Source organism: Drosophila kikkawai, chromosome 3L (assembly GCF_030179895.1).
Source record: "Drosophila kikkawai strain 14028-0561.14 chromosome 3L, DkikHiC1v2, whole genome shotgun sequence".
In the NCBI taxonomy this organism is placed as follows: Eukaryota; Metazoa; Arthropoda; class Insecta; order Diptera; family Drosophilidae; genus Drosophila; species Drosophila kikkawai.
This window is the reverse complement of record NC_091730.1, coordinates 16,921,109-16,940,248: the sequence shown is the minus strand read 5'-3', so window position 1 is coordinate 16,940,248 and position 19,140 is coordinate 16,921,109. Positions and strand designations below refer to the sequence as shown.

Genomic DNA, 19,140 nt, shown 5'->3' with positions numbered 1-19,140 from the left:
ACTTCCAAACATTGTATCGAAATCAGGGTCATATTTTTCTAAACGTGACTAAGAGCCAGATGTATCCTTATTGTTTAACCCTTAGGATATCATATAAAATTGTCAAGATTTTTCCTAATAGCCTTTTTTGAATATAGAGAAGCTTAGCCATATGTTGATATAGAGCAAGAAATTCCTACCTGCTGGGTTGCAGGTTCCCTGAAGACCAGGTGAGGAGAGAGGTTTAACCTAACACATATACCTGACTACTTAACCTCTTCTTAATTACTACCTGTAACCCTATTACTCCTTATATAAATTACCTCGAGTCTTTCCATCTAGAATCAGTAACTCCCCAAACATGGCCAGGCGTATACAATCCCGGTATATCTTTGAGACCGCGGAGGGCATGCGAATTTTCCGACATCAGCGGTTTGTAAATGGTTCCCGGAGAGCGGATTGTCCCACCTGCGAAACTCGTACACCAGTGGACGAGCCGTACAGTCATCACTGGCACAACGATGCCGCAAACAACCGGAGTCACCACATAAAAATCGGTTCCGAGGAGCAAAAGATCCTGAAAACAATTGAGGATCAGGACATTGAAGTGTTTATGCTGTGCGATGGCAGCATCACGCCAAGGACGAATGACTTTTTGTTGGACGCGGGCATGGATGCAGTGCCTCAACTCTTGCGATTCCTTATTTTTGGGACTGAAAAACTGGAGGTCTGTGTTGGATTCTATGTGGACGTGAAGCAGGAGAGAATGTATTTCGAGAGCAGTCCCTTGAATATTGAACACCATTTGGATATTGGCGAGGCAGTGGACATGATATTCTCCATGCTGCTGGAGAAGATTAGCAACTATGTGCTGCTCCATCAAAGGGTTCCCCTGGAGGCCTGTGTTATTAAAAGGATGAAGGTGACTGCCAAGCGACACTTGTATCCACCTAATGCTACTTGTGTCTCCAAGCTTCCCCTACAATATCGGGTGAAGAATGCAGCCGGATGCCTGGAACGTGGTGTTAAGCAGTCCTCCAGTGACCTGGCCCTGGTTGCTGAAAATTACCTCAAGCATGGAGACAAAGGCCGATCCATTCCAGCTTCTTTAAGCATAAATATCTACTGCTTTCGAGTTTGCACCACCACCAAGGAATTGTATACGGTTCCTTATCTCCTTCGCGGAGAGGATGTGGAAAACACGCCCACTTTCGTCCTCCAAACAGATGTGGTGGGTGGCTTTCGAGGTCTTCTTGAGATCCGGAATATAAGGAAGTTCCTGCGACCGGATAAACAGGATCGGGTCTTCGAGTGTCGGCAGTGTCAGTCGCATTTTGTGGACCGAGTGCACTTTGCCCTCCACAAGCAGATAGACTGTGGCCGAAATTTCATGGTGTGGAATATGGACAAGGATGCCATCGAGTTGCATGAGAACTGCATACCCTTGCCGAAGGATTACTTTAAATACGAATGGATAGGACTGGCCAGTAAGGGAAAGTAGTCGAGGGAAAATCTAAAAGTAAAAGTAAAAACTAATAAGGGAAGCTTACTTTTGAAAATGGATCAGTATGCCGGATTGGAAATCAGTTATATTTAAACCAAAAATGCATATAAAAACGTTTTAAATTGTATAAATTTCGAATTAATAAATCATATATCAATTTATATAAAAAAATCTGTTAAAATCTAGGGAAATAGGTTTAAACAAAAAGAATTATGTTTTTTGCATGAATTCAAGCTTTCATTAAAATATGAATGGAAAAGTTGAATTTTCATTGGCAGGGAAAACAAAGTATGAAAGTTTCTTATCTCTCTTTTTATCAGTCTGGCAACGCCCGTATAATTGCAATGGTCCGAGTCCTCGCTAGATTGTGTTTTATCGATTACAGACTTTTGTATCGATAAACGCAAAACTGGCCACTCTAATCACTACCAAAACAAAAGCCAATTTTTATACATTCGTCTTGTCTTGTTTTTAAACACAAATTATAATTATTAAATTTGCACAACTTGAAACAAGATGAATCCCCTGGACAAGATACATGCTCTGGATGAGATTGAGAAGGAGATAATCCTGTGCATGCAGAGTGCAGGTGAGTAAGAAGACATGCCGAAACCCCCAGAGCATTTGTTTATAACTTACCCATTTCCACAGGCCAAGCACTGCAGGAATTGGGCAAGGAGAAGTCGTCTCAGAAAAATGCCGAAACCCAGTCGCAGCAGTTCCTCAAGAGCTTGTCCAGCGTGGAATCAAAGCTGTCCGAGCAGATCAACTATTTGACCCAAGTGTCCACGGGTCAGCCGCACGAGGGATCCGGCTATGCGTCTGCCAAGGTACTCCAAATGGCCTGGCATCGCATCCAGCATGCTCGATCCCGAGTCCGTGAGCTGGAGGAGACTAAGGCAAAGCATTCGCATGCTGCCCGCCAACAACAAAAGCGTCAACAGGAGCATGCTGCCGCCGCCCAGCAGCAGCAGCAACAACAGCAGCAGCAGCAACAGCAGGCGGCGCAGCAGCAGCAACAACAACAGCAAGCCGGGGCTGGTGGCGGCGGGGGACCCGCTGGCGGTGGAGATCATCCCATGGGCAGCAGTGATTCCTCCATGTCCACCAATTAAGTTTAAGAAACGAATACATATGTAAGTTTGTACTAAAATAAAGCCAACAAGAAATCTATTTGCAACTTTTGTATTCTTAATGGCTTAAAACTATTTTAACTTTAAATGTTTACAAATCGGAGGTTTTATCCTCTGGTTTATCACAACTAGGAACCATTTGAGCCTCCGCAGCATCACTTTTCGTGGGTTCTTTACTTTGCCCAATGCCAAAGAAATTCCTTTCACAAACATGACGCACGCACTGCAACAGGACATTCCTCTCATGTCTTATATCTGATTCTAGGAGTTTGGATAACAAGGTATTCTGCTGCGTTGTCTTGCGAGCCTTCTTGAAGTTCAAGCCATAAACACGCTTTGGTGCAGCTCGTTTGGGAGCAAGTTGAGGTCTAGGTACTTCCTTGGGTTCCGGCTTGGGAGGATCTTCTTGGATTATGGTTTCAGTTACGCGTTGGAAAGGCTCTTCATCGGGTGCCTCATCGGAAGAGGAATTGTGCTCCTTAGCAGGTGAAGTTGCTTCGGGTTCATTTTGGACTTTAGAGGTGAAATTTACTGAAGATGAAGCTGGAGGAGTTGAAATGTCACCCGAGTTAGAAGCGTTTTGGATGGCTGGTGAAATTGTATTTTCCTTGTTAATTATTTCTCTGCTTGATTCGCTTTTTTCAAGATCTGGACTTTCATTTTGTACGCATTCCGTGGGAGTTTTAAGATCTTCTGCCTCTTCATCTATATCCTCTTCCATTTCCTCACTCTCTGTCCCACTTTCCTCTTCACTGTCTGAGCCGTACATTCCCAGCAGGCCTATCAAAGCATTATCCTTTTTGGCAATTTTATCCTTAAAGTGCTTGTAATCCTTCATTTGTCCAGTGCCCTGGAATTTGCCCGAAAAGAGATTCGTTTGCTTGTCTTTTGCTCCCTCTTCAATGCTCTTCTTCTCAGCAGTAGCTGTGGCTTCTGCTTCCTTAACTTCATTACTAGTTCCTTCTCTCCTTTTCCCTTCATTTGGCTTTCTTTGTCCCCTCCTTTTCTTCTTTTTGTTGGGCTTGACACGATCCTTGTGATCACTTTTAGGCCGCGTTCGCTGACGATCTTCATGGTTTCCAAAACGAGACTTGGAGGCCTCCAAGCGCTCACCGCGTTTCATACGCTGCTCCTTGGCCAGCCTGGCTTGCTCCACATTGGCGGCAGTGGGAAATCTACAAAGAAAATATGCTTAATAAGATAAAATAACAAAATATATAAATACCCAACTGACCTTTTCCTTCGTTCTGCCCGCCAAGCAGCCAGCTCAACCTCCGTCCACACCTTCTTCACCTTTTTATAGTCTCCCGTAATGTGATTAGCTTCTATATGCTGTTCCAGGATGTTGTGGAGGGCAGCAAAATCACAATCCCCGGCGGGACAAGCTTCGTGCTTGTCCAGGTGAAGCTTCATGTCCTGTGAATTGGCCAACATCATGCCGCAGGTGTGACAATACTCGGGCCGCGGTGGAGACTTGTAAACAGGTGGAGCGGCCGGCACATCACTGTGGTGATTCTTGGGTATAAATAAACCTTTAAATGGGGAGAATCTTTGGGTATTTAAGGACACCAACCGTTTCGTTGGCCAGGTACTTGGCAGGCACTGTGGATCCTCGTGCGCCGTACATGGGCGGCGGTTGCTTGGCCCTTGGCAGCAGGGTCATCCCACTGGGGGTCAGGTAGTGGTGTGAGGCCGTGCTGGGAGCATTTGGCTTGTCAAACTTGGGCGAAGGCAGCACAAATTTTGGCTGAATCTTTTCATCCATTTCGATGGTTTGGAAAACGTTGAAAACAATGTGCGCGAATCGGAACAGTGTGACCGGAGCTGGTAAAGGTTAACAAAAAATACTAAATTTCCCTACATTTATCGATAGTCAATTGACCTAGTGTGACCGCAGCGCCCTGTTGTTGTCGCTAGCAACAAAAACAATTTGCTGGGAATTGCAAGTCAATTGAGAGAGTCAACGTTAATTGTATTTATTAAGTTTAAGCGTTTAGACTAGAAGGCAATACTCAACGGGACGACGAAATGCAAAGCGTACTCAATACCGTAAAAGGCACGGCGCTCAATGTGGCCGAATATCTAACGCCCGTACTGAAGGTAACTGATTGCAAGTGCAACAACAATCTAAAAAGAAAAATTTTGTTACTATTGCTGTGATTAAACACAAAAACAGAGGTGCAAAAGTGTATTTATACAAGCCAGCTTCAGCACAAAGGAAAGCCAGCAAAGATAAGGGCTCTCTGCTGTGTGTATATTGATTCGCTCATTTTCCCCGCAACGATTTCCCATTCCCTTGATGGCCATAAAACCGGATTTCGTCGCCAGACTGTCGCCGATTTAGTTTTCATAGAGTCGCCACTTAAATTTCCCCTTTCTTTTTTCAGGAATCCAAATTCCGTGAGACAGGCGTCCTGACACCCGAGGAGTTTGTGGCCGCCGGCGATCACTTGGTGCATCATTGCCCCACCTGGCAATGGGCGGCCGGAGATGAGACCAAGACGAAACCTTACCTACCAAAGGGTGAGTAATTACCAATTTAAAACCCATTAAAAATCACTAAAATAATTTGTTCATCACCCATTTCCCTCTATTCAGATAAGCAATTCCTGATAACGCGCAATGTGCCCTGCTATCGACGCTGTAAGCAGATGGAATACGTTGGCGAGGAGACCCTGGTGGAGGAGGAGTCTGGCGATGGCGGTTGGGTTGAGACCCACCAGCTCAATGATGACGGCACCACCCAGCTGGAGGATAAAATCTGTGAACTGACAATGGAGGAGACGAAGGTGAAATATCCTTAATTTAAACACCAAGTTAGAAAAATAATAAAATATCTCCTGCAGGATGAAATGCACACTCCAGATAGCGATAAATCTGCACCAGGCACTGCACCTGGAGCCGAAGATGAGGACGAGGATGATGACGAGGCCATAGACATGGATGATTTCGAGGAGAGCGGCATGCTGGAGCTAGTCGATCCAGCCGTGGCTACAACCACTCGAAAACCCGAGGTGGAACCAAAGGCAGCTGGCACATCAGCGGGAGCAACGGCGGGTGGCGAAGCCAGCGGTGGCGGTGACTCGGCCGTGCTCCATACGCGCACCTACGACCTGCACATCAGCTACGACAAGTACTATCAGACGCCACGCCTCTGGGTGGTGGGGTACGATGAGCAGCGCAAACCCCTGACCGTGGAGCAGATGTACGAGGATGTATCCCAGGATCATGCCAAGAAGACGGTGACCATGGAGTCGCATCCGCATCTCCCGGGACCCAATATGGCCTCGGTGCATCCGTGTCGCCATGCGGACATCATGAAGAAGATCATACAGACGGTGGAGGAGGGCGGCGGCCAGCTGGGCGTGCATTTATATTTGATAATATTCCTGAAATTCGTTCAGACCGTTATCCCAACCATCGAATACGACTTTACGCAAAACTTTAACATGTCTTAATTTAAAAATTTAACTAGTAGCGCTTGTGTCTCTGCAAATAAAGTGCTTCGGCTTAAAAAGAAACCAGAGTTTCGTTTTTATAATTACTTTTTATTTCACTTTGCTTTTGTTGGTTGCATGTTTGAAACATCTCTGAGATGAAAATTGTATGTTAACATAATTAATAATAAAGCATATTTTAAATCAAATTGATCCAAATATGCATTGTAGTTGTTTTTAGGTAGTTTTGTTTCTAGTTAAATGATTTTTCTCTTTTTAACAGTTTTTCAAACTTAAAATGTGTGTGTTGTGTGTGTGTGTGTTGCTTGCATTTATAATTAATCATTTAATGTATATTATATATATAACTGTTAGATCCTTCTTTTTTTTTTGTATTTTTTTATGGGTTTATATAGTATGTATATATAGATTTTTCTTAATATTTAAAATCACTTTTCATTTGCAATAACAGGTTCACATCGTAATCAATTTTACACAATAAACAAATACCTAAACGCCATTCACACACGCCTGAAGAATATACATTTAAATATGTTGCAAGTGTATGCATTTTCTTCTTCTTTAAATATAACGTTAGACGTCAACAATTTGCCTTGCCTTTACTTTACTTACACATCTTTTAAATATATATAACTGATCCACTCTAAACCTCAACACTAACTCTCCGCATTGCCAACTTGTACACATTATTTACCCATCATTTTTGTTTACCTTTTTTTTACATTTTTATAATACATACAGAGACCTAAGTATATGTATATTTATAATGTGTATACCTAGGGCAAACCTATATAGTAGATGTCGTCGTGCTTTTGCCATTGTAATATTCTATTGTAATATTCGTGAAACATCATTAAACGATCTTTGTTTTAAATTTGAAATGTGTGTGTGTTCTGAAGTTAATTTCAAATATTTTTATTTAAGTTTATAAGGTACGTTTTGTTTAAGCGCAAAATGCCCAGGCAAAAATGAAGGCAATGAAGCAGAAACGAACCGATATCCAAGAATATTAATTAAACTTAGTATTCGAATTGAAAATGTGTCAGTGAATCGTTTTTTATTTTCATTAAATACACTTTATTTGGTTTTGTTTATTTCGATATTTTTGATTTTTTACAATATATATTCTTCTTGTTTTTGTATTTAATTCGATTTCTGTTCCGCTCTCATTGCCCAAATTACTGACTAAGCATCTCTGTTACTCTTTTTCACTTTAGAAAGCTTATTTATAATTTTGCTGCTTTGCACAAAATAAATGTTTTATGTTTTTCTTTTAGATAATAATAAGCTTTACACACTTTCTGGGATGCTGAAACAATTACGCTTTTTTTTGGTTGAAATTTACAAACAGTTGAAACAGTTGCAGCTAAATTTAAATATATAATATATATATCTTTATATGTATGCCGTTTTAAACATGTTCTTTATTAATATATAATGTATATATATAATTTCTTGCCATCTTCTTCATCCTCTTGTTTCTTGTAGGTAGTTGTTTGCATTGTTTTCTTACACACTTAAATTGAAATTACATTTAATAATATACACATACTACATTCATACCATTATGAACACCTATAATTTTTGCTTTGTATGGATTTTCCCTCGTTTTTCCTTCTCTATAATATTTAGATTAGACGCAAATACTATGCAAGACACTTGGCGCGCGCGAAAAGTCACAAAAAATGAAAGATAATTGGAAAAAATAAAACAACTACAGAGTAAAACCGAAAATACTAGTGTTAAAAGTGTTGCTGCTGCAGGACGCTTAAAAAGTAACGCCAATTTACATAAAAATATATATATATATATATATATATATACGAATATATATATAGATTTTATCCATAAGTATCGTATATGTAGAGGTACAATATATATAAAAATAAAATTTCTTATGCTTTTCTTTTGAAAGTTTTTTTTGGGAGGGGGTGATCGTTGCATCCCTTTAAATTTTTTAACCATACATTCTACAATATATTCTCGCTTTTAAAAATTGCTTTATCGGGGGACGCGACTCTACACAAATTAAAAACACGCTTTAATTTAAGACGAAAATTAATTAATTAGTTTAACGTTAAACTAGACCTAACCGTAAACGTAATAATAATTAAACATTGAATCAACAAATGTGTGTGTGTGTGTGTGTGTGGTGTATATGTGTGTGATAGTTGTTGGTGGTGGTTGGTGGTTGTGGTAGTAGTGATGATGCATTCTCCATATCAAATATGGAATTCTGTATCCTCCTCCATTCGCTCTGGCTGCCTCCGCTCGCCTCGTTATTTACATTTCATAAATGATTAAGTATTCCGTGTCATCTGCTGAAGTGTCCCCAATATTCTACACCTTCCGCTTGGCGTGTAGCATCTCCATGAGCAGCGTTTGGGTTGGCGCACTGCCGGCACAGTGCTTGGAGTATAGATGCTCCTCGCCGCGTGCGGCCATGGCATGGATTTCCGGTAAGATGTTCACTAGCCTACTGAATTTGTCCTGCAAATGATAATCAAGTTTATTAAATATTTAAAATACATATATACTCGTTTTACTTACATTAACTGACGGATAACAGGTGAGGGTGTAGTCCAGCAAAGCGGCTTGCACATTATCATGTCCCTCGGAGACGGTCTTCCGGTTGACAATACCCCGAACATCTGAAACACCAACAAAAACGAAAACGCTTAGAAGGTTGGCAATCTGCCAGGAGAAGTCTTATACGGCCTTACTTGGATTCAAGAGGATTAGGAATTTCATGCAGACATAGTCGCCCATATCGAATTTCAGATCTTGCAGCTTGTTCTGCAGCTCGTTGAAGTAGTCGCCCAACTGTGGTACACCCAACAAGCCCAGACTCAGCAGATTGAAGACCTGGCCATTATTCAGCTGCGTCTCGTCGGGCAGGCCGTTGTGGATGCGATGGTGCAGGTGATCAAGGACCAGCATGTCCGACCACGAATGCTGCAACAGCTTCATTTGATCGTCGACCTGGGGGTTCCGAAATTATATAGAAAAACAATTGATTAATAAATAAAGAAATATATAAGATTAAGGCAGATATATAGGGACAAGAAGAACAGTTGCCACTTGGAACTGGATCATTAAGTTTCTTTTTAATTTTAATTTTTAAATACATTTCAAAAATGTATTTTTAGAACAAATCTGATAACGAATCTGAATTCAGTTTAGCTCCATTATCTCCATACTTTTCGATTTTTAGATATCGATATTTATCGATATATGATGAAAAAGTTGATATATTAATCGATATTATAACATTCCGTTCGATATTCTGTTAAGATATTGGAATAATAAAATCGATAAGAGAAACAAATTAATAAAGAAATATTTGTTCTGATATTTTTCGTAAATAAAAATATTTTAACATTAAATGTAATATTTTAAGATATCTAATATTTTTAATTAATAAAGTTTACGATATTTATGATATAACATAATCGATATACATTAATCAGAAGTAAAAATAATTGTCAAAAATTCATAAAACATATTTAAAAATAAACCGAAATATCCTTAAATTTTATATTATCTTACATCTTAAATACTTTTCATTACAAAATATATTGAATTTCGATAAAGAACAGAATGTTGTTCCAGGCTTTCAAGTGGCAACCGCACGCGCATTAGGGGTTCAATAGATACGTTTTTGTATGGTGGATATGTGGTATGGAGATATATGTTAAGGCCTAGCTTTTGGATGCTCTGGTATTACGACACGCCCTCTCTTTTATCGCTCTGTGTTGCGCTCAGTTTCTCTCAGTTTCTCCCCTGACTCAGTCTCTGTCTGAGTTTCTCTGCCGCTCTTGGTGGGCTGCTGGTATGGGTGAGCACATCAGTTGCGTCACTGAGCGACTGAGCTGGCTGGCTGACTGACTGACTGACTGGTTCGGCTTTGCTGGCTAAGTAGGTCAGACGCCAAATGAAATCGAAATTCAATGCAGAGATTCTGCCTGCGTCGCTGCCGCCAGTCGTCGCTGGTTTACATAACATGCCGCAGACTTGGCCCCTATAGCTTGGAAACTGGTTTCTGGCTTTGAACCATGTATTGCGGCCGCTGTCTGCCGATGTCTGTGTTGTCTGCTGTTTTCTGTTCACTGATTTACTCTGATTTGTGGATGGAAACGGGTACGCGAACGGGTAAGGGGATAAGGACGCTGGCCATACCTTGAGGTCCTTGAAGAAGACCGTGTTCCGTGCCCAGTCCACTTGTGAGAACAAGTTCTGGTCGAGCACTTTGCACATTAGCTCGAAGAGATCCACTTCCACCTGGTTGTAGGTCTGCTTTTGCAGCAAAGCAAACAGTTGCGTTTGCCATTCCCGATCGTCGATTGATTGCACAAATTCACGAATCATTGGTGAGACTCTAAGGGAATTTAATTTAAGAGAATTTCAGTAATTTAATTTTATTTTATTTTAATTTTAACTTTAATTAATTTTAAAGATATATTTTTGAAACTCACCTTAATGGCTCGATTAGCGCATCGGCTGTGCTCGAAGGATGTGTGCCGGAATCAAAGCTTTGGTTTTTTTTTTGTAGAGAAAAAATATAAAAGGAATTATGGTTTATAAAACTTTAAATATCTTCAAATTGAAGGACCGTTCATCAAGTGATAATTGCAGCCAATTGAAGGAAAGGCAGGCGATTATTATTATCTAAAATTATTTGAAGAATTAATGTCACAATCTTAATTAATTGTATTTCCTTAGAAATCATTAAAAAAACTCGTAAAAATTTTCGCTTTAAAAGCTGATAAAATTCAGAGATCTCTAAAAATGTATCCCTTGAATATCTAATTTATATTAACCATAAAAATCTACTGTAAACAATATAACCGCCTGCCCTATTTCCAATATTTGCTGCATATAATCATATTGAATCCTTTTCCATAAAATTTCAAATAAAAATAAAAAGAAATTTGCATTTTTCGTTAGTGAGTTCGTTTGTCGAAGTTTCGAATATAACTTTAGGGTTCTGTTTTCGGTTGACATTTCTTTTCTTGGCTAAATACCACAATTTCGAGTCGGCCGTGTTCTGCAGAGATCCTATTCCAGCTTCGTGGCCACCATTGCGATGCAGGCCATCGGCAGAGTTATTGCCACCGCCGCCTCCTCCGCCGCCGCCCGCATTGTTGCCACCTCCTCCTCCTCCTCCGCCGGACGCACCGTTGCCCGTGCTGCTGCCGTTGTTATTGCCGCCACCGGTACTGCTGCTGCTACCGTTGCTGCTATTGCCATTGCCCACGGAACTGGGACCGTTGAGACCCCCACCATTGCCGCCGCCACTGCCACCGTTGCCGGCATTCATGGGCGTGGTTATCACACCGCCCGTGCTGGCATTCACCTGTCCCAGCGCAATGGCAATGGGGCTGGGTGAAGAGTCCGGCGATTGGGTGAGTGAGGATACCTGGAAATGAAGGGTTTGTAATTATATATTTAATATACCTATATTTTAGAATTTATATTTATATTTTCATTTATTGTTTAATTTTTTACCCACCTGAGGTATTTGAATTTCCTGCTTAATGTTCATATTTGGATATGCTTGCTGGTAGCCCGGCGAGATCGGCGTTGGCTTTATGTCCGGACCCATAGAGTTGCGAAGCGCCTGCAGCGCCAACTGCCGCTGCCGCATCACTTGCAGCTTCCGCGCCCGATCTCGTTTGTACATCGGTCCGAATTTGTTCCTTCCACCACGCATCCGATCCGCTCGAACAGCTAGAAGGAAAATTAATAAGAATTTTGAATTAGTTTAAATGTTTACTGGTTATAATTTACTCGCTAGATGGTTGGAAAATAACTATAAATTAATGTATAGAACAAACCTTCCTGCAGGTTTAGAAAAAAAAAATTAAAACTAGACTCTGTGATGGAAAAATAAAACATTAAAAGGTATAGAAACTATCTATCATTATCCTTTTAATTATTAAAAAATATAAACCCCTTTGCAATTATAAATTTATAGAGCTGCAAACAAATGTATTTATTTTAGAATTTATTTGAATTTATTTCTCCTATATTTTAGGTAACCCCAAAAGAAACCCTCCCCTTTATAGGGGAAAACCCATTTAAAAATCCTATTCCTTTTTATATATTTCATATATTTCTCATATTTCTCATTAAAAGCCAACTCATAACGGCGCTTGACAAAAACAAAGAGCTGGCAAAGGCGCACAAACAAGCGCACGCACATGGAAATTGTAGTTACATACGTATATTGCGCATACGCCACATTGTACAGCGGCATCAAAACAAAAACTATACAACACTCAGTCATACGTTTGTATGTATGGCCGTGCGATTGTGCGTTCGTATGTCCATACATATATGTGGGAACACGCTAAATGAAACGCAATAAAATGCGCTTCTTATGGCGCAGCACGGAAAAAGAGCGTAAAGGGTGCACGGAAAGAAAAATATAATCATAATTTGTATGAGAAGAAAGTTCAAGGTATGGAATAAATACTCAGATATAGAATATTCAAAGACTTGGATGAATATAAACAATAAGTCAAATAATTATTTGTATATTAAGTTTAGAAATCCGAAGTTTGCAATGGGATCAGGGGGCCGAATTTGAAATCAATTATAAATAAGCCCAATAAATGCATTAATATTAATTCGGAGGTCGCTTTTATAAGGATGGGATTTAAAATGTGTAAAATATAAAAAAAATATAAAATGTGTAAAAGATACTTAATTAATATAAAAAAATCTATAAAAAGGTGGAGTTTTATTGTGTACCTTTTTTTTCTCTGTAAGAGTGAGAACTGTGAGGGTGGCTCAAGTCCAAAAACAGATTGCAATTGCAGCTAACGCCGTGTTCATTTACAAGATGCAATTCTCGGGGGTTGTTTTCCCGCAATAAAAAAAAAGAGAAAAAGAAAATAGAAATGCGAAGAAGAGGAAGGAACACAGGGGGGCTGGCATTGGGCGGCAATGGGCGGCAGGTGGCCACCATAAAATATGCATTTCAAATCCAAAAGGCAAAACGGAGAAAAATTAAGACACAAACAGAGGCAAACACACTGGCACACATACACACACACACACACACACCGCAGCTTTTTGATATATGCAATTTTAGTGCGCTGAACAAGTAACTGTAATTTAGGTCAAGCGTATTGTTTACAAATAATCAACATACATACGTACACATGCAGGTGGTGGCAAAGTGTTGGTGCTTTAGCTCTCTCAAACGCTTGCATACGCCACGCTCTCACGCCGCTTTCGCTCTCTATGGCCGCCATCTCTCACTCTTGGCCGCTCTCCTTCGATTATGCTTTTTTGGCTTGGCAACGCGAAAGAGCTTTCTATTACGACATGTCGAGCGAGAGGGAGCGCCATTAGACAGAGAGGCTTTCCGCATTAGACAACTTTGTTGAGTGGAGTAGGTCAAGGACAGTGTGTGTGAAAACTGGGACAACACGGCCATTGTTGTTGCCTGCCAACTCTCCCAAAATAAAGAAAAACTCACTCGCTCTCTCTCCCACTCTCACTCTCTCCGCGCTCCATGCTCCACTCTCTTGGGAAAGTTGTTTGTGTTTGTGGGCGCCTTTTTTTATGACTTTTTCCGGCTTTGTATCAAGACTATTTATGTTGGGCAAGGCAAAATACAATAAATACAACAAATACAATCGATTTTAGATTGATGGAGTTCAGGCAATCACTCCCTTTTTTATACCCTTGCAGGGTATTATAATTTCAGTCAGAAGTTTGCAACGCAGTGAAGGAGACGTTTCCGACCCTATAAAGTATATATATTATTGATCAGCATCACCAGCCGAGTCGATCTAGCCATGTCCGTCTGTCCGTCCGTCTGTCCGTCTGTCCGTCTGTCCGTCCGTCTGTCCGTCTGTCCGTTTCTACGCAAACTAGTCCCTCAGTTTTAAAGCTATCTGAATGAAACTTTACATATAGTCTTCTATATACTCTCACTGCTATATATGTCGGAACGGGCCGGATCAGACGACTATATCATATAGCTGTCATACAAATGTTCGATAAATTTTTAGAAAAAAAATTATAACTTGGATGTTTTTTAACATTTTTGCACAATTTTTAAGACATGGCCATTATATATTACTTTTGAATTTTGGTAAAAATTTTATGAAAATCGGACCACTATATCTTATAGCTGCCATAGGAACGATAGGGAAGGTAATAGAAAAAATTATAACTTCGTTCTTTTTCAACGTATTTTCATCTACTTTGAGACATGAGCTTCTGGTATTATTTCAAAATTTTGGTATAAATTTAATGAAAATCGGACGACTATATCTTATAGCTGCCATAGGAACGATAGGGAAAGCGATAGAAAAAATTATAACTTCGTTGTTTTTCAACGTATTTTCATCTACTTTGAGACATGAGCTTTTAGTATTATTTCAGAATTTTGGTAACAATATTATGAAAATCGGAGAACTATATAATATAGCTGCCATATAAGTGATCCGTAGATGTAGAGAAAATGTAAAGCTGGGAATGTATAACTGTAACTGTCAAACTGTAAACATATTAAGTACAGGTAAAATGTTATGAAACTCCGTTTAGTGTCTGTTTTCGGCATTATAATTTATAATATAAATATGAAAACCAATCTGCAAGGGTATACAAACTTCGGCGTGCCGAAGTTAGCTTCCTTTCTTGTTTTTGTCTAAAATAGCTTGATCAATTTACACATTTTTTTATTAAAATATAAAATGTGTTCATAATTATTATTCAATATTAAACAACTAAACTTTTTTACATTATTATAATTATTATTTCTTTTTTAACGACCAACAATAAAAAAAACTTTCAAAAATATTTTTAAAAAAATCGGTCTCAAAACCATAAGTACTTTTCACCGTTTTTTAAGAATTAATTTTCCCATTCAGGATTTGTTAAATTAGTTGTTCGTTGGTACATAAAAAAAAAATATTTAATCAGCGATTTAAAGACTTGGTATTTGTCTATATATATTTTTTTAAATTTTTCAAATCAATCCCACCCTTTTCTCAAAGTGTACTTGACTTACATAATTTCCTAGCGACATTTTTTCACTTTCAACCTGGGTTTTATTTAGATTTTCACCTTTTTTCGACTGTGTTTTTCGTGTGGGGTTAAAGTGGTTCAATTTGTAAACGACACAAAAGTATGTTTGTTGAAAGTTGTTCCCAACCGACAACAGCTCTTCCTTTTCGCCCTTTCCCTCTCTTTCCACGATTTTTTCCTTTTTTTTTAGATTTTCTCACAAAGTCAGCCGGGAAATCAATAAATGCGGCCCCTGTCAGTTGGCTTTTTTATCGTAGGCGGATTTTTTTTTCGGTTTAAGCCATTTGAAACTGTTGTGTTTTTTATTTTAAGTCGTTTACAATTTGTTTTCCTCTAATTTGGGTCACTGGTGCGTATGAGTGACTTTTTGGGCAAAGTTTTAAGCTTAGTTTCCGTAGCGGATGTTGTCATCGAGTTTCATTTAATTTAACGATTTAAATGGCCAACGATTCTTTAACTAGTTTTTATTTTTCTTTCAAAGAGCTGTGGTCATGCCTTGCCCAATATACTGTGGCTTAAAAATAGTCTATTGATTTTTAAAAATCAATTGGTCAACATATTACGTATACGAGACGTGGGATTTTATTGGAAAACCGAAATATAAACTGAAATATTTGACATTTTCTGTGTTGGTTAATTATTCAGATAATAAAATAAAAAAACTAATATAAACTAAATAAAAATTCACTTTAAAGGCTTGACCGACATTACGTATACGCAGTGGTCAACTAGAAAAATATTATCTTTGGAACTATAATCAGCATAAGAAGAGTTTTAATACATTCGAAAATTAGTTTCTTAAATTCTTCAATTGTTAAATAAAATCCAAGCTCACTTTGAGGTGGTGATGCCATCTTAACTGAAAATTAAAAAACACTGGATCTTTTGTAATTGAAAAAAAAAAAACACCGCTAATCCCCCTCAATCTTAATTTGTTACCTGTTAACCCAAACGATTGTCCAAAAAGGGGGATTAAATAAAGGGCTCAAATCCCTATTGTTCCGACCTCTGAAACCGAAAAACATATGGCATGTGAGCCGTGTGAGTCACACTGCATAACATCCAGCAGCTAAGCCGAAAGTCTCGCTGCTGGCTTTTATGGTCCAAAAAAGAGGAAAAAAAAAAAAAAAAAAAACTAAAGTCACAAAATCCAAAAGCGGCTAAAAATTGCCGCAATTATAAAGCCTGACTGAACGAGAGATATATTTTCGCATGTGTGTGTGTCCATCGGTGGGAGGGAAAGGGGAGCGACGCTGACGAAAGAGATTTCAACAGAGCCAACAACAAGAAAAACGGAAGGACGGAACGAGACGGAACGGAACGAACAGCAAGAAACGAGAAAATGTTCGTAATAATTCAGTGAGTATTAAAAATAAAATACACGCACACACTCACGCTACATGTTGCATTGATTACACACACTCACTCACACGCAGCCAACAACAAAAAATCCACCGAGAGAGAGACAAACATTTTGCCATATCACGTGCACTCACACCAGCACACTGTGGAATCTAGGTCATGAGCGCAAGAGATGGCACTATGGGCCAAGTACACGAAAGCGGAACTGAGATGGCAATACATTGATATATGTACGTACCACTGAGTTATATTGCATACACTTTGTTTTGCTCTCGCTGCCGGCGGCACAGTCGGCGTCGCTGCCCCGGCTGACTCAAGTGTGTTATGTGTGTGTGTGCGTGAGTGGGAGAGCGGTGGCCCACAGAGAGCGCTCAGCTCAGCCAAAAAGGCAACAAATAAAACTCAAATGAAAAACGATTTTTGTTCGAATTTCTGGTAAAATGTATGCAAACCAAAAAATAAATAAACAAAAAAAAAAAAAGACTAATGATTAAATTTGGCTTAACAACAGGAAGTACAATCATCCTAAGGGGATTAGTATACGGGCTCTAATGGCACAGCAAAACTAAAAATTTCTCAAAAAAAAAATAATATTTAAAAATCTAAATAGAATACAATTTATTATAAATTAAACGTTGAGATCATTTATATCTTAAAATAGTAAAACTAAACCAAACAAAAAAAATATATATATATAAAAATTTATGAAACAAAATGTTTTATTTTTTATATATTACCATTTAAATTGGTCACGATAAAATGATTTTAAAATATCGTATCGGGAAATAATACTTAAAAAGATTTAGCATTAGTAATTTAAAAACAGCTGTTCCATTTTTTGTTTAACAATTTAACAAGTTACAAAATGTTTAATAAATACATCGTATTACACAAATGAAAATTGTTTCCAATAAAAACTGCCATAAATTCACACATTTTTTTAGCATATGACAGTTTATTTTGGTGTCAAAAACTCTACCCAAAACATAACTAACCAAAAAATAAATAAATTGTTTCTCTCGGCAATCACAATTTTCACACTTTTCACACTTTGCATAATAATTTGCAGAGTTTGTTTGACGCTGTGCCACATTCAAACAGAAAAAAACTAGGGGAAACACAAGCATGTGGCAAGCAAGTGAGCGTTGCAAATGATAAGTAACAAACAAAAACAAACAAAAAACACAACAAATACAAAATAGAGAAAAAAGAAACAAGAAACAAAAATTGCGCGCGCTAGTTTGAATCCAGTTCACAAAAGCAGTCAGTCAGGAAAAACCAAAGACGAAAAAAAAACTATTACAAAATTCAAAACATTTTCAAATGAGAGCGAAAGCAAGTCTCTCTCTATTTGGTTCTCTGCTGCTCAGTTGCCGCTTTTTGAGTTTGTTTGGCTCTCAGCACGACCCCTTTTATAGAGCTCTCTCGCTTCTCTCGCGACCGAGCGACGTCGACAGCGACCGTATTGCGGGCGAGGGCGTGGAATTCTTTTGGGGCCGCCGGTGCATGCTGCACTGACTCTGAATATACATGTATGTAGATATATATTTTTGCACTATATACACAACACTGGCTGTATATATGTGGGTTATACATAGCAAACTATTTACAAGCACAGATAGAAAAATATCTCAAAGGACGAAACTTGTGTACAAATGAAAGTGAGTAATTTACTTCTTTACTTTATCTTGGAATTAATAAAGCCAACTTTATGATAAATAGTATGTTTTGTAATCTGTACTATTTTGTAAACATCTCTGAAATTTGAATAATATTTTCTAATAATCATCTATTAAGTTTAATTCCTTTTTTACATTTTTAACAATCGAACGGATTTAATTATTATATTTACATTGAGGTTTATAAAACCTTTAAATATTTGTTATTCTTTTATTTTTCAAGCTTAGTCTTTAAAATATGTTTCATTTCTCATCAACCGATTTCCCTCAGTGTAGATATAGCAGTACATGTCTGTGTACTGTATTCCACAGCACATGCTTGTTTTTGTAGGGCGCCCTCTCAACTTGTGTGCCAGAAGCGAAAAAGGAAAAGTTTTTTATTATTATTTTCCCCTTTGACTTACGCAAAAAACGAAAACTATATATACAAAATAAAAAAAGGGTAGGAAAATGAGGTACGATTTTTTGCGAGATAAAAAGTAATTATGCAAGTAATAAGGCAAAGTTAAAAAAAAATAGAGGGAGGAGATTAAATTTCAAGAAGAAAAGACGGTAAGACCAAGTTTTTGCACAGCTCAAATTAATATCCGATTTGTCCAGACTTAAGTTTAAAGTTCAAACAATTCAATTGGATTATTAAGAAATACAACATTTTGTTTCATCTAAATCAAGATTTTTAAAGATTTAAAAAATTATAAAAAGAAAGAACTGACCTAAAATAAACACAAAAATATCAATATCTGAATTAGTTTAAATGATCATTAGGAAAAAAGTATTTAAGTTAGGTAAATGTTTAAGGATTTTGAAAAGATAAATAAATTAATTAACTGAGAATTCATATAAAAGTTTTAAGCAAGTCTTAAGCCTTTTAAGTCTTATAGAAATCATACGAGTATTTATTTTTAAGAAAAGGGCCTTAAATATTAATAAAAAAGATATTTTAGGAGTGTTTACTTGAAGAAACGGTTGAGAAAATA

General features: G+C 38.2%; 5 protein-coding genes across 5 annotated transcripts in view; 3 read left to right on the top strand and 2 right to left on the bottom strand.

Annotated features, from left to right (window-relative positions):
• Positions 1–340: 340 nt before the first annotated feature.
• On the top strand, positions 341–1,480 carry LOC108085524 (protein terminus). The gene has a single exon (XM_017182156.2). It carries the CDS (start codon positions 341–343, stop codon positions 1,478–1,480), a length of 1,140 nt encoding a protein of 379 aa, XP_017037645.1.
• A 423-nt stretch (positions 1,481–1,903) lies between these two features.
• On the top strand, positions 1,904–2,656 carry MED11 (mediator complex subunit 11). Its single transcript, XM_017182157.3, has 2 exons — positions 1,904–2,072; positions 2,135–2,656. Exons 1-2 carry the CDS (start codon positions 2,000–2,002, stop codon positions 2,596–2,598), a joined length of 537 nt encoding a protein of 178 aa, XP_017037646.1. The 5' UTR covers positions 1,904–1,999; the 3' UTR covers positions 2,599–2,656.
• Nufip (nuclear FMR1 interacting protein 1) lies at positions 2,313–4,449 on the bottom strand. Its single transcript, XM_017182155.3, has 3 exons — positions 4,190–4,449; positions 3,851–4,131; positions 2,313–3,791 (listed from the first exon to the last, which is right to left on the bottom strand). The coding sequence occupies exons 1-3, from the start codon at positions 4,379–4,381 to the stop codon at positions 2,708–2,710; spliced, it is 1,557 nt and encodes a 518-aa protein (XP_017037644.1). The 5' UTR covers positions 4,382–4,449; the 3' UTR covers positions 2,313–2,707.
• Positions 4,450–4,521: 72 nt separating this feature from the next.
• On the top strand, positions 4,522–6,137 carry Atg3 (Autophagy-related protein 3). Its single transcript, XM_017182114.3, has 4 exons — positions 4,522–4,716; positions 5,004–5,139; positions 5,215–5,405; positions 5,463–6,137. Exons 1-4 carry the CDS (start codon positions 4,645–4,647, stop codon positions 6,072–6,074), a joined length of 1,011 nt encoding a protein of 336 aa, XP_017037603.1. The 5' UTR covers positions 4,522–4,644; the 3' UTR covers positions 6,075–6,137.
• Positions 6,138–6,143: 6 nt separating this feature from the next.
• ftz-f1 (ftz transcription factor 1) overlaps positions 6,144–19,140 on the bottom strand; it is a 46,259-nt gene continuing 33,262 nt past the window's right edge. The window contains exons 4-10 of the mRNA XM_017182140.3: positions 11,587–11,804; positions 11,099–11,493; positions 10,550–10,606; positions 10,254–10,452; positions 8,798–9,056; positions 8,625–8,725; positions 6,144–8,564 (exon numbers count right to left, since the gene is read on the bottom strand). Coding sequence (XP_017037629.1) covers positions 8,415–8,564; positions 8,625–8,725; positions 8,798–9,056; positions 10,254–10,452; positions 10,550–10,606; positions 11,099–11,493; positions 11,587–11,804 — 1,379 coding nt within the window. The 3' untranslated portion in view covers positions 6,144–8,414. The remainder of the gene's footprint in view (positions 8,565–8,624; positions 8,726–8,797; positions 9,057–10,253; positions 10,453–10,549; positions 10,607–11,098; positions 11,494–11,586; positions 11,805–19,140) is intronic.